At 40.0% G+C, this 13,997-nt stretch overlaps 1 protein-coding gene across 14 annotated transcripts in view; it reads left to right on the top strand.

Moving 5' to 3' along the window:
* The window catches only part of LOC110949397 (multiple PDZ domain protein), a 60,506-nt gene that overhangs the window by 33,552 nt on the left and 12,957 nt on the right, over positions 1-13,997 (top strand). For 8 of the 14 annotated variants that reach the window (XM_051943710.1, XM_051943713.1, XM_051943715.1 and 5 more), the window contains 12 exons: positions 1,561-1,641; positions 1,767-1,944; positions 3,020-3,130; positions 5,120-5,206; positions 6,989-7,081; positions 8,116-8,181; positions 8,373-8,444; positions 9,071-9,251; positions 10,789-10,985; positions 11,072-11,163; positions 13,460-13,538; positions 13,889-13,957. In XM_051943710.1, coding sequence (XP_051799670.1) covers positions 1,561-1,641; positions 1,767-1,944; positions 3,020-3,130; positions 5,120-5,206; positions 6,989-7,081; positions 8,116-8,181; positions 8,373-8,444; positions 9,071-9,251; positions 10,789-10,985; positions 11,072-11,163; positions 13,460-13,538; positions 13,889-13,957 — 1,306 coding nt within the window. The remainder of the gene's footprint in view (positions 1-1,560; positions 1,642-1,766; positions 1,945-3,019; positions 3,131-5,119; positions 5,207-6,988; positions 7,082-8,115; positions 8,182-8,372; positions 8,445-9,070; positions 9,252-10,788; positions 10,986-11,071; positions 11,164-13,459; positions 13,539-13,888; positions 13,958-13,997) is intronic. The other 6 variants (XM_051943714.1, XM_051943716.1, XM_051943712.1 and 3 more) reach the window with 6 other exon arrangements.

Below are 13,997 nucleotides of genomic sequence, written 5' to 3'. Positions count from 1 at the left end.
TAACCGTGGCACCTCACAGTGGCATTAACCGTGGTATCCCCTAAACCAGTGGTCGGCAACTGGCGGCCCGTGGGCCAAAACTGGCCCGTCAGGAATAATATCTGGCCCGCCAGATGATTTTGAAAATTTGATTTGGCACGGAGCCAAGCCAGTCCGTCACCGCAACACGAAACTCGCGTGGTCGGCTGCTGACGGGCATTTCCGCGTTTGCGCTACTGGTCGGACACGGTTGTACCAGCAAGATTTCACTGAGCAACAGTGTGTGCAAAACGTGTGTGTGTCTCGGGAGTCATTTTTAATACATCTGTGATCAGAATTGAGACGTGTGTCCCAAGCAGCAGCGATCAGCTGTAGAAGCTCCGCTGCTCGCGGTATCACCCCCCCGCTCGCGGAATCGGAGCGCACCTCCTCGCAGGTTGGCCCGCTGTTCGATTGTTTACAAACATTTTGGCCCGAAGCCACATCTACTTGCCGACCCTGCCCTAAACAGTGACATTAATCGTGGCACATCTGCTGGCATCTCCAGAGGCCACTGGAAATGCCGCTTCGGCAGTGGCATCTCGCCCAGTGTCACTGCGAGCTGCCAGTGCCACAAATCGGTCTTGCCCCTACTGGACCAACTTGCGTCTCGCGGTGCCAAACTTTGACTGGGCGCTGGTGGAGCAGGGGTGAACTTTGCCGGGGCGGAAAATTGCCCCCTCCTCACCGCTCGCAATATTTTGTGCAGCTCAAAACTTTCGGAGCGGTAGGAGGGCCCCTCCAAAAACATCAGCGGTGGCCGGCGTTGCTTTAAAGGCGTTAGAGGAGATTTAATTTCCTACGACTTTGAACGTAGCATGCGCATGCGCACATACAACCTCTCCCTCACCCCCCTCTAACCTCCCCCCTCTTAACATTTACGAAGAAACGCCCCCCTCCAGAAACTTGCGTAGCACTCGTGAAGTTGTCTTTTACGGCTGGGTCCCCCTGGATCTTTATCTGCCATTATGTAAAAAAAGATGAGCAAAACAAGTCGCCAGCTAACTACGAAGCTATACCAAAGCAACACATACAGAAAACACGTAAGTCCAAGGCGTACGTAATCTATGTAACTTGGCCTGAGCCGGAAGATTTTTGATTGACAGGAAAGGGAGCAAACCAAACGCCTCGATCTGAGCGCATTGATTGGCTGATGTTTTTCAGGTCCTGCCATGTCCACAGTTATTTTTTTTTATTTCTCATTCTTTTAGAGACCATACATACAAGTCCACTAAAGGTCAGTATATTCATTTTATGTGAATCAGACAAATTAAACAAACAAAAAAAAACCATCCTCCATAATGCCTTTAACGGGGGCCAACTTCTGTTAAACGGTGAATGGTTACGAGCGGTGATGATTTTTTTTCACCACTCCAGGAACGCTCCAGCAAAGTTCGGGCGGTGTGACCGGGCCTTTACATCCATGGCGTGTTTAGATGCAAGTTTTTTGCTGAGCCATAGCCACGAAATGATTGTGCTATTCATGTTCAAAAGTATGACAATTACATTAGTCTAATTTTTCTTCTACTATTACATTTTTAGAGATGTTCCGAACCTCCCTGAGCGTGAAGATGGAGAAGGAGAAGAAAGCGCCTCTTATAACAACTGGAACCAACCAAGAAAGTGAGTACGAACGCTGTATCTGAACATCTTCCTCAGTTTTTATGCATCTTACGCCAGCAAAAACATCACAGCTTTGAAATGAAAATCATGAAAACCTAAAAAATAGATATTGGTACCTTCCCCAGGGTGGAGCTATTCCGAGAGCCGGGTAAGTCTCTGGGGATCAGCATTGTCGGAGGCCGAGGGATGGGCAGCCGGCTGAGCAACGGGGAGGTGATGAGAGGCATTTTTATCAAGCACATCCTGGAGGATAGTCCTGCTGGACAGAACGGGACCCTGAAGACCGGAGACAGGATTGTGGAGGTAAAGGAATGTTTCAGGTCATAGAACTAGTACAGTTTGTAGTTATTTGATGCCAGCCAGGAGACTGGGATTCAAAATTTTCCAAAACATAGTAAGTTGAACCAGGGATTTCAGGTACACTGTAAAACAAACAAACAAAAAAAAAACACAAGGAACATTTTCAGTCAACAGTTATTAACTGTAATTCTTTTGGACAATTTAACCCTAACCCTGTTTTGCTAAATTAATGTAGGTTACCTTGTAAATCCACAGAAAAAGTATGAAGTTACATGTTAACTTGAAAAAACGATGAAAATAACTGTAAATAATGTCTGCATAAAACAGTAGTTTTTTTGTTTGTTTTTTTTTTTATAAATGGTGACTTGTTATTTTTGGAACAGTTATTTTACTTTTCAGTTTTATTTCAATATGTTTAATAATGTTACAGATAATAATGTTGTAAACAAATAATATTTATGTTAAATAAAACCACAGGGAAAATGAATAAAAACTTTATTTGCATGTTGCCTATTAAAAAAACTAAGAAACAAACAAAAACATCAAAACTGAAATTATGTCCTCATCAAGATAATCAGCATTTTTAAGTGTTCATTTTTTGTTTGTTTATTTATTTATATATTTTTTTGCATTTGATGATAAAATTGCAATGCTCACTGTATTAAAATCCTAATTATTTTTGAGAAATTTGACATTATTTAAAAGAAAAAATATCGACAGCAAGGACTGAAAAACACTAAATAATAATAATTATATTTTCAGTTTTTCAGTAGTTGTCTTAGATTACAGCTAATGTTTGAGTAAAACCACAGAAAAAAAAAACAAGCAAAAATTTGCATATTGATTTTTTTGGGAAAAAACAACCAAAAAACCCACCAAAATTCTATTTATTGTTCACATCAAAAATCTGTATTTTAATTTGAAACAGTAATTAATTCAGCATGTATGGATATTAAATTACACTGTTCAGCTTAAGCGTTTCATTTTTTTCTGGCATCTTTTCTGTCAGATTTTAACCTATTTTTCTTTCGTTAATATATCTTTTAACGGTGTATTTGGTGATTTTTTTTTTTTCCAGGTGGATGGAGTAGACCTGAGAGATGCCAGCCACGAGGAGGCAGTGGAGGCCATACGAAGGGCAGGAAACCCGGTCTCCTTCTTGGTGCAAAGTATTATCCACAGACCAAGGGTAAGTCTGTATTATAGAGTCAAACCAGCTGTTATTAACTACCTCATCATATAAAAGTCATCCTCGCACTGTGACTTCTTTTTCACCTCATGTAAAAGTTTAGTGTATGTGCACAGGCTATTTAGGGCACTTTCAAAGCCCAAAATGTATAATATACAAGCCCTGTCTGTCATATCAGGGTTGTTTGAATGTTGAAAGGCATTCTGAAATCTTTCATGAGATGGACAACAAACCATGCATAGCATATTAAATATATTAGCACGTTTTAACCTTTAAGAGCAACACTCATTGGAAATCACCATATCAACAACATCGTTTGTTGTTTGAAAGTGCCCTCAGGCCTTTAAAGCATAACTAAGTAGTTTCCTGCTGGGCCTGCGACTGGCATGGCTCCAGTGTCAGATCTCTCGTAGTCAATCTCTTTTTCATGCATTCTTATCTATGTGATGCTCCCTCATGCTTTCCCCAGCATTCTGGTTTCTCATTAAACATGTAGCAACTCATAATCTTAAGTAACACAGTCAGGAAAAGGGCAATATATCGGTGCTGTGAGCTTGTTTTGGCTCATCGATGTTGCTGAAAAAAATCTGCTCTATTTGGCGAGTTGAATGTAACGTTAGTCCAATAACAATGAAAGAGACTGACTTAATTGGTCACCTTTAAGTCATGCATTGTAACTTTTTTGACAAAAGTTAGGAGTTAGGGTTGATACCATTTTCATTAATATGAAGGTAGCTAGCATGGGGTTAGCTAAAATTAGCATAATGACTGAAAACAAGGGTGAAATCACTAGTTTGGCTCTGTCCAAGGGAGGCCTCCATCTGGTACCTCAAATGCTCATTCATTAATACAGTTAATTTTGTTATATTTGGGCCAATCTAGGCCAGGTATCTCCCAGTTTCTTGTCTTTATGCTAAGCTGAGCTATCCTTGTCTTCGCTGTTGCTTTTATTTAAACATACTAACTTGGGATGTCCCAAGCCGATGTCATAAACCAGGATCAATTGATATTGGCAGCAATCTAAGCCCAATCCTTTGTATACATCCACCGGCATGCAGGCGTTAAGGAGGAAAATCCAAAAATGTGTTGGGGTGTATTGTATATAAAATACCAGCTCTAGCCAGAGGACATTAAGCACCATATATTTATATTTATTTATATATATATATATATATATATATATATATATATATATATATATATATATATATGATGCCCATTACTAGCTAAAATCTCACAATCCTCTCTGCTTGTCAAGGTAAACTGCTGGGAATCTGAATGCCCTCCTCTTGACTTTTTTGCAGGATCAAACAGTAAAAAGCTCCACCTGGTGGCACAGCCAGGTACTATGGCTATTGTAGCTCTGGTCAGATGTTACTAAGCATCAAAGAAGTCTTTTTTTTGTGGAGGCCCATTGTTAGCTAAACTCCCCAAGTGGTCTGTGCTTGCCAACATGAAACCACCGATTATCTGAGTGACTGCCTCTTCTGGTCGCTACAGTATAAAACAATTAAAGGCTCCACTTGATGGAAGAACAAGGTACTACAGGCAATCTATAATACATTTTCTGACATGCACGTTGAAAACAAAGTTTGTTTTCCATTGTTTGGAGCTTGTGGAGCCACAGTACATTCCATCCTTTTCACATTACATTTTAGCTTCATAACAAAGTTTGTGACCACCTACACAACAGTGAAGAACAGCTTAGATAGATTTTAATAACTTTAATGTACTTTAAAGTATGCAATTTGAATCAGATTGGGACTGGGATTGCCCCAGGAGCTGGTGACAACTGGATTGGGACATCCCTGATACATTCATGAGAGTGGTTGTTTAGTCAAATGTGCAACAAGAAAGTAGTTCCACCAAAGTCGCCCTTTAAATAATGTTACTCGTCCTTCAAGTGTCATTAGGCACTTTAAACCCCAGTTGCTGCATTATGAGTTGCCTCAAATCTGCATCTCTGTTCTTCCGCATGGCTTTTCTCAGCCTGAGTCAATATATAGCCCAGCTCCGTCGCCTGCCAAAGAGAAACAGGGCACCACTTTCACATGCATGCCACATCGCACATGTCAGGTAATCCGTCTTTCTCTTTTTTGGCTCTCTCATTTCTATTGCATCAGCTATCCATCACGATTAATCTTGGTTGCATTATCTCTCCTGCCTCGTCTCTCTTTCTGTCTGTCAGACTGTTAGCTGAGTCTTTCTTTTTAACTGCGTCTTTGACTTTGATATACACATAATGTGTGCATTTATGGAAAATAAAGACAAAGTGGAACGGGAGATTCCTTCTGGGAGAAAAAGAACTGAGGGCTTATTTTAATATGCAGACGTCCTATTCCATCTATTTTCGATCACGGGGTAGTCTAACAGAGACATGAGCCAGGAGGATGTTTTTAATCAGATGGTGAGCAAGTGGCAAAATCAATTCGGTCTCTCACAACAGAGAATGTTTTAGAAAATCTCCGCGCTGAAGGTGTGTAATGCTGACATTTACGACACATCCAGACTAGATTCTTAATGCAATTTACCACAGAGGCTCTTGAAATGTCATCGCTGTCTCAACTCGAATTACAATATCAAGATTGCCAACTTTTTGTCAGAGCGATTTTCTCTAGTACAGCTGGGATCCGAATTGGAGAGAAATCCCAAATGAAAATTATAGACAGCAAATCCTGCACATGATCTATCCGGCTCCATTGTAGTGGCCAGTGATTCTGAAAAGAGAGTTGAAATGCTTTACTACCAATGAAATTGTATTCATCTACACACCTACACAACCTTCACACATGAAAAACAACCAGTCTGGATGGGTAATTACCACCAGAGGTTATTGAGAAAACTGTAATTTCACGTTGCCCTGGAGGAGAGAGTACAAGGCTGTATTCAGGAGATAACGATCAACCCAAACATGCCATCTGTTTTGTTGGGAAAATCATTTTATTAGTTCAATTTATCACTTTCTAAACACTTTAAATCCTGTCCTACAGTGAAATAGGATGTGTTTTCATTGCTCTATCCCGTTGCCGTATTTTATTTACTTTAATTATTAGAAAGGTTGCATCCCTAATAATGTCTGCACTGCATATTCTTTGATGTTTGTTGCTAAAAAATACCCAGTAGCTGTAATTGAGTTCAAGACTCATCATGAGGATAATAATGAAATGATTTCAGTGTAGTTTTTGAACTGGTGACCTCTTTGAAATGTAGAAAAATACAGATCAGTGGCACGAGGAAACATGTTTAGTGATTCCTCATTAAGCCAACCTCCTACAGCCTTAATCAAATAAAAACGTGGTATTTTTGTGGACATTCCAGTTCATAAAATAGTAGTATGTGGAACTGTTGTGAAAATTCAATGAAATAAAGCTCAAGTTACTTTTTTTTTGGAAAGGTTTGTGCAAGGCATGAGTTTTCAACCTTGAAAATATAAAAGTAAATTAACTGAATAGTGAGAAAATTATTATTTTTGATTGGATGATACATCCCAGTAATGTCAGCAGCCACTTGGGAGCATAGCAGCACAACCGCTCAGTTCCCCCTTTGAGTTTCAAATCCTTTCTGTTATAAGCAATGAATAATCTGGAGGTAGCCTGGAGGAATCTTTGCAACATTTTGTTAAACTGTTTCAGAGAAAGAGGCTCCCTTTGATTTTTCTTGATGTAAAGGAAATGGCTGTCCTCAAGGAAACTGCTTGCTTTAATGATAATTCATTTAAATAAAACCTGAGGTGCTTCTCGTCTGCCCTCCGTTTTTTTTTCTCCTTGATGGCCTCCAATTCTATTTTGTCCAAAATAAAGAGGCTCTGCCGTTGTATTAAATAAAGTTGTCAGCTTGTTGGTCTTGTGTTGCTTTTAGAAGCCGCCCCTGCCCTTTCTGCAGCTAAATAGCCACCGCGGGTCGAGCCTCTGCTGCACTAATCAAACCTACTTAGCACCTGCCCTCCCTCAGGTTAGAAACGCTACCCTACGTCTGTCTGTGTGTCTGTCTGTCTGTTTGGATGTGTCTTTCACTTGACCTGCACTGCTTTGACTTGTGAAAATCGAGCTGCACGACGTCATTTAAGAGGAAACTAACAGGTTGAAATCTTGCAGGTTAACCAAATAGTCATGTAAAATTTCCGTGAAAAACCTCTGCTGTGTTCCATGAATGTTTTTCCGTATTTCCGTATCCGTACGCCCACTTGTCATCTCCTTCATCTGCTAGCATATGTTCAGTTTTACTTCTCCTTCTGTGCTTTTGCCTTGTCCCTCTGTTGCATCAAGCAAGAAAAAGAAAAAGAAATCATACTTGAGGCTTTTATCGTAAGTGCTTTATATTTTCCTCCTGTCCCCAGCTTTGAAAGGCAATTTTTTCCAATTATCCCTCAAACATTGTCCCAAGTGCCTCATTGCCAGCCTGAGAAAGACAACTTGATTAGACAGTCGGCAGTCAACACACAAATACTGGAGAACTATAAAAACCCCAACATCTTTCGCTTTTCTTTTTTTTTTTTCCTTCAAGATTCCAGAGTATCTGGCAAAACCTTTTAAGCTCCATCACTGGGAAGAAATGGTCAAGCTTGGACCGACATGTGGAGCTGGGCAGCTTTTTTTTCCCTTGCTAAACACATCAATGTTTTGGCACGCTCGATTGCTTCAGTCTGGTTTTGCCAAAGCTGCAAGTTAAATAAAGAAGAAATGTGAATTTCTCTTCATTAGTAACATTTAAAAGCAGATGGTTTATCATAACACGGCACATTGTGCACGGCGCTGGTTCTAGACATTCAGAACACTTATGACTTTGTATGAACTTATTAATATTTATAGGATTTACGGGGCATTGTGCAGCAGTATGATACAGTATCTTTCACTATCTGGTGACACTGAAGTGGATATTAAGAATTTCCTCTCGGTGCGTGACGCAAATTAATTTGAAAGCCCTTATTGTTGCTATCTGGTGCAGAGTGGAGTGATTTACCTTCATGTCTGTCTTAAACACAACAGTCATCGATAACAGACTCTGGTGAGGACCGAGCTGCAGCCGCAACAAGGGACAGCAACAAGGACAAGGTTGGTATTTCCAATTGCCCTGCTCTGAATCAGTGTTGTTTTCATTATTTATTCACAGTCAACTTTGGGAGGATGTTTCAAATTTAAGAGATGCCTTTCCATCATAAACTCCACATATGTTGTCAGCTGGTTTATGTGTGTGAATAGATTGTTGCCTTCTAAAGTTGTCGCCCTTTTTCTCTTATCTGTAGGAGGGTGACAGTCACAGTAGACTTTACCTCCGACTCTCCCCAACTAACCCTTTCACTCCTACCCCGTTTAAGGTTTGTGGGTCTCTCTGGTGTGTCGCTTTCCTCCCTTTTTCTGTGTATGCTTGTACAAATATGTTGACACACCCTGATACAGCTCATGTATTGGACTAACATGCTGTACATGCATACACCAGCCCTAACATCTCCTTCTGAAAATCAGAAACATCTTTTGTCCTTCGCTTGTGTTTTTTTTTTTTTTTTTTTTTTTGCAAAAATAAAATAATCAATACTCACTTTACTTGTCGACGAAAGCAAACTAGATTTCCAGCTTTTGTATTTAAAAAGCGCAACAAATGAGGTAATCAGAAGTGTGATTTGCTGCTTCTGGTTTTCAGGTAAGTGTACATATGAATCCCTGCTGGGTGGATATTTGATTAAAAGGGCCAATTTAATGATAAATAATGACATCCTTCAGAATTAAGCTTGAAAAGGCCTCTTGCCTGCTTCTGATTAAATCCTCTGGCGTACAAAACTTCCATATGCTTTCTGTTGATTCTTATCAACAGCTCTCATGTTGCCTTCCTGTTGCTGTAAACCTGATTTTAAGCTTAAAGCGCAGTGATGAAACCTTTTTTTTTCTGCGCCTCTTTACCTTCTACTAATCCACTGTTTTGCCAACTCCATCTGCGGCGTGACAGCTGGCGAAGCGTGAAGCGGCAAAGGCATCTCCCACCAGCACCGTCCTCCCCCTGCCAGTGGTGCCCCATGTGGGAGAGACCGATACCGACACACTGACAGAGATTCCTGGCAGACCTGCTGAGACGGTGGAGGAGAACAAGGAGGTGGAGGAGGCGGAGGATGAGTTTGGATACAACTGGAGTGAGTTCAGTTCGTCTTTTTCGAGATTTGATCAGGAAGAACTGTAAAAATGTACATTTTGTTATAGTTCTGTAATAATATTAGTAACAGCAACTTTTGGAGAATCACCAGAGAGGCAAAAGTGGAGAAGTACAGTTAAACATGTCAAAGATTTTCAAAAATAAATCTGTACACCAACATCAGATACAGTAATTGCCAAAAATGCCTCATCAAAGTAAAGGGAAAGAACAAGCCGAATAAGAAAAATACATTTTAAAAAATGAGTCAAAAACTATAAACACAAGACTAGAAATAATAATAATAATAATGGTAGCAATAGCAAATAAATAAAGTAAATATGTCAATAAGTATTCATTTTATTACATAAAATAATCAAAAAATGCCATGTCCAAGTAAGGGAAAGAACAAGTCAAATAAGAAAACTAAATAAAAAAAAATTGAATGGAAAACGACAAATGCACAACTAAAAATAATGAAAGCAGTAGTAATAATGAATAAATTAAAAAATAGTAGTAAAGATAATAAAGACAAGGCTACAACAATATAAATAGTAGTAATAGTAAATAAAATATCATAAATATGTACATTCTTTTACAATATGAAAGAACCAAAAATGCCACATCCAGGTAAGAACGAGTAAAATACAATAGAAGAAAAAAAAACTATAAAGACAATGCTACAATGTTAAAAATCGTAGTAATAGCAAAAAAAAAAAAAAATTCTTGGTGTGAATGTGACCTCTGGTAGATATGAACTATCTAGCATTATATACTCCTGGAATTTGCACCTGATAAACAGAAATGGTGGCAGATCTGTTTACTTTCAGTAGGGTGCAGTAGCACCCAACGGCCACTAGAGGCCCCTCAAGTTACATGTTTGCCTCTCCTGCCCATAAATCCATCCAGCAATAAATAGTCTGCAATAAAAGTGCGCTGATTCACATGCTTGAGGTGCTTGGACCTCAGCAAAAAAAACCTGAAGGACTCAGTGTCCCAATTAGGCTATTATCATCCTGCAGACACTCTAAAGTCGAGTGTAGGATGTTCTCCAAAGAGAGCAAGCAATCAGCATAAAGGACAGACTTCCAGCCTCCAAACACCTGGGACTGTGGAGAAAATGTGTGTGTGTGCGTGTGTGTGTGTGTGTCAGAGATAGACAGAGCCCATCCTGTGGGAATAAGATTGATGAGGTTGGGCCTGGGGAGGTGAGTTGTGGAGATTAGTACAGGACTGATGGTTCAACAGTGGCAGGGAGCCCAGAACAACAGGAGCCCATTGGTCTGAACAGCAGCTATCTAACACACCAGAGACGTGAGAGGTGGAGAGCCGACTGGAGTGAGAACAAAAGAGGCGAGATTGAGACAAAGAGATAGAAGGTGAAACTGAAATAGAAAAATCAGCCGTCTGACATTTCAGACTTTTGTTTTTTTAAACTTTTGGGGCCTCTCACTGCCCCCATTTGTGTGAGCAACATTACATGAGCTGATAAGACAAAGCTGTATTTGCAGCTTACCTGCGACTTCCTCTGCATCTTTCAGAGAATGTCACCCAGCGCTATGGCAACCTCCCAGGTGTCCTGCACATGATTGAGCTGGAGAAAGGCAAGACGGGCCTCGGTCTGAGCCTGGCAGGGAACAGGGATCGCTCCCGCATGAGTGTGTTCGTGGTGGGAATAGATCCCAACGGGGCGGCCGGCAGGGATGGACGTATGATGGTGGGAGATGAGCTGCTGGAGGTGAGAATGAGTTGGTAATGATTTCTAATCTAGTGTTTTACAATTGTGGCAAGGCTTTTCTGAGCAGTGTTTTCATATTCTGACAGATCAATGGACAAGTGCTGTATGGCCACAGTCACCAGAACGCATCGTCCATCATCAAGAGCTCTCCATCCAAAGTCAAAATCATTTTTGTCAGGTAGGACAACACTTTTCCTTCCTATTGAAGCTATTCTACAGCTATTAAGGCATGATATTTCATTTTAGCATTTAGCTACAACTTTTTTGCTGCTTGATACAAAAAAAAGCTTATATGGTTCTGATTTTCCATCACTAACCTGCCGGATAGAATACAATTATCTCCAAATGAAGGGCTCTTGGATACATGGACATTTTCTTTTTAACTTCACTTCCAAAAGGGTCAGTTTGTTGACATGCAGGCTTCACATCTACACAGCAAAATGAGCGAGGAACAGGAGAAAAACGCTGAACACAAAAGATTGGGTTGCAAAATGGAAATATTTTGGCTACAGAAAAGATGACATTGACCAAAAACAGGTACTTTGTTGGCAGCCTCTCGTAATTGTTGCCACTACACAAGGCAACACAACTAATTAGTCTGACCATTGAAGTCAAAAGCATAAAGCTTTTTATAACTTAAAGGCCAAAAAAAAAGAAACTTCAAACTGCTTTTATTCAGTTGTTTGATTTTTTCATTTTCAATGCAGATGCACTCCCCAACAAAATCACCTCAATCATTCTAGAATTAATCATTCTTTGGCACAAAACAGGGCAGCCAGGACTGTACTCCAGTGCTCCTACAGAACCAATGTTGCAGTCCTGCATTCACACCTTTCTTGGCTCACAGTTGAGAACAAAATTAAAGTACGACTATCTTTATTGATTTGGAATGCAATTTTTAGAAATCATCCACAGTTTCTCTCTGAGCGACTAGTTTTTGTCAAAAGCACTCACAAATACCCCACAAGACAGGCACTAGGTGGAGATTTAAAACTTCCACACAAAGGTAAAACATCTCTAAAGCGTACAGTGTTTTACAGAGCTGTATTTAACTGGAATAGACCGTCATCCTCTTTGCGAAAAATTAAAAACAAAAATAAATTCAAGAAGGCATTAGTGCAAGAACTTCTGCAGATGACAATGTGAAAATTTAAGTCCTTGGCATGTCTTAAATGTAATTTACAATATGTTTCACTGTATATACTAATGTGCATGTAAAATGTTTCGTATAAATTGTAAATTATATATATATTTTTTATTTTTTTTAAAGGACCCCAGGAAGACTAGCGGCCATTCAAAGGGCAGCTAATGGGGATCCTAATAAAACAATAAACAATAAACAATCATTCTTTACCCAGGTATTTTTCATATACATAAAATCACAGAAAAAAAAATTGTCACAGTGCCCGTTTTCCCAATATCATGCAGCCCCAACAGCTTCAAAATGTTATTGTTAACAGTGTATTGTAGTGCTGCTTAAAATCCAGTAGAGGGAGCTGTTGTAATTCAGTAAAAGGTGAAGCAAGACAGCTGGGATGAGTAATGGGTTTTGCACATCCAATTCAATTGTTAGCTGTTATTAAGCTGTTTGTCAGTTTGAAATCATGTTTACACCATATTTTAAAGTGCTCTAACATACAGTACCGGTCGAAGGTTTGGACACATCTTCTCATTCAATGTTTTTTTTAATATATTTTTATTATTTTCTACATTGTAGGTTAATACTGAAGACAACAACACTATGAAAGATCACATATGAAACTACGTAGTAAACTCAGGTCCTTTCAAGTTGCCCACCTTTGCTTTGAAGACAGTTTTGCACACTGCTGGCCTTCTCTCATTCAGCTTCATGAGGTAGTCAGCTGGGATGGTCTTGAATTAACAGGTGTGCCTTGTCAAGAGTCACTTTGTGGCATTGCTTGTCTTCTTAATGTGCTGGAGAACATCAGCTGTGTTGTGCAGAAGTGGGGTTAGTACACAGCGGATAGCCCTAAGTGACTGCTGTTGTAATCCAAAGTATTGCAAGAACGATATGTATTTACAGCAAAAATGCAATCACAGTTAATTTATGTTTTAATATCACCAAACAAGGTGACATTTTACTGATTGGAGGAAGAATATTTCCTTACACTACATACCAATTCTCAAGAAGCTCTCAGTTCATGCTGAAAGAAAAATACACCATGCTTTAAAAAGAAATCCTGTTTTTATACAGTTCATATGTCGTCTGGAATAAGGACATACCGGCTGAAATTTCACCACACAGTCAGACATGTTTGACCTTTAACCTTCCTTCAGTCTTCACCAGCATCACTCTATTTAACCCGCCACTTAACTCACATCCTTTTCCTGACCCCTGAAAGAGACACTGTGATCAGCTCGTGTAAATCACCGCTCAGCTGTCACGAAGCCAAAGAGCGGCTATGTTTTTCTTCTTCTTTTTTTGAAACACGAGTTACGACTCTCTGCAACAGGAACACGGAGGCGCTGAACCAGATGGCTGTGGGACCAGTGAGGGAGCACGAAGGAGACACAGTGGAGCCCCACACTGAGGTACAAATCTGTTTGTGGCCACACACATAAATAAGAAACCACGTCGCACACATGCAGAAGCTCTCCATCGTCACGCTGCTATTAGACAGTGACGTTGAAGCTCCATATCCAGCCTTTAAACGTTTCAACAAAACCATTAATTTTACGTCTCGCCCTTGTGTAATTTAGCCTGAATTGTTTTCATGCATCCAAGTCCCTTTTGTGTGGTCCTGGAATTCCCAAAAATCTCGTGTCTGGTTGGAAGACACCCAAAAACCACAAACAGTAGTGTAGATGCACACAGTACTGTACTCCCACCAGCCTGAAGGTTTTATTTATTTACTTCAAAACGTCTGTCTGCTTCCTCACAGCCAGAAACAGCTCCTGCTAATGGTGATGCGGATCCTTCAAAGTGTGTTCACCACATCATCAAGCTGAAGGTGAGATCCACTGGTCAACACACACAGAATGTACAGGGCA

The sequence above is a fragment of the Acanthochromis polyacanthus genome, chromosome 23, assembly GCF_021347895.1.
Source record: "Acanthochromis polyacanthus isolate Apoly-LR-REF ecotype Palm Island chromosome 23, KAUST_Apoly_ChrSc, whole genome shotgun sequence".
NCBI lineage: Eukaryota > Metazoa > Chordata > Actinopteri > Pomacentridae > Acanthochromis > Acanthochromis polyacanthus.
Note: the sequence above shows the minus strand (reverse complement) of the source record. Positions and strands in the feature narration are given on the sequence as shown.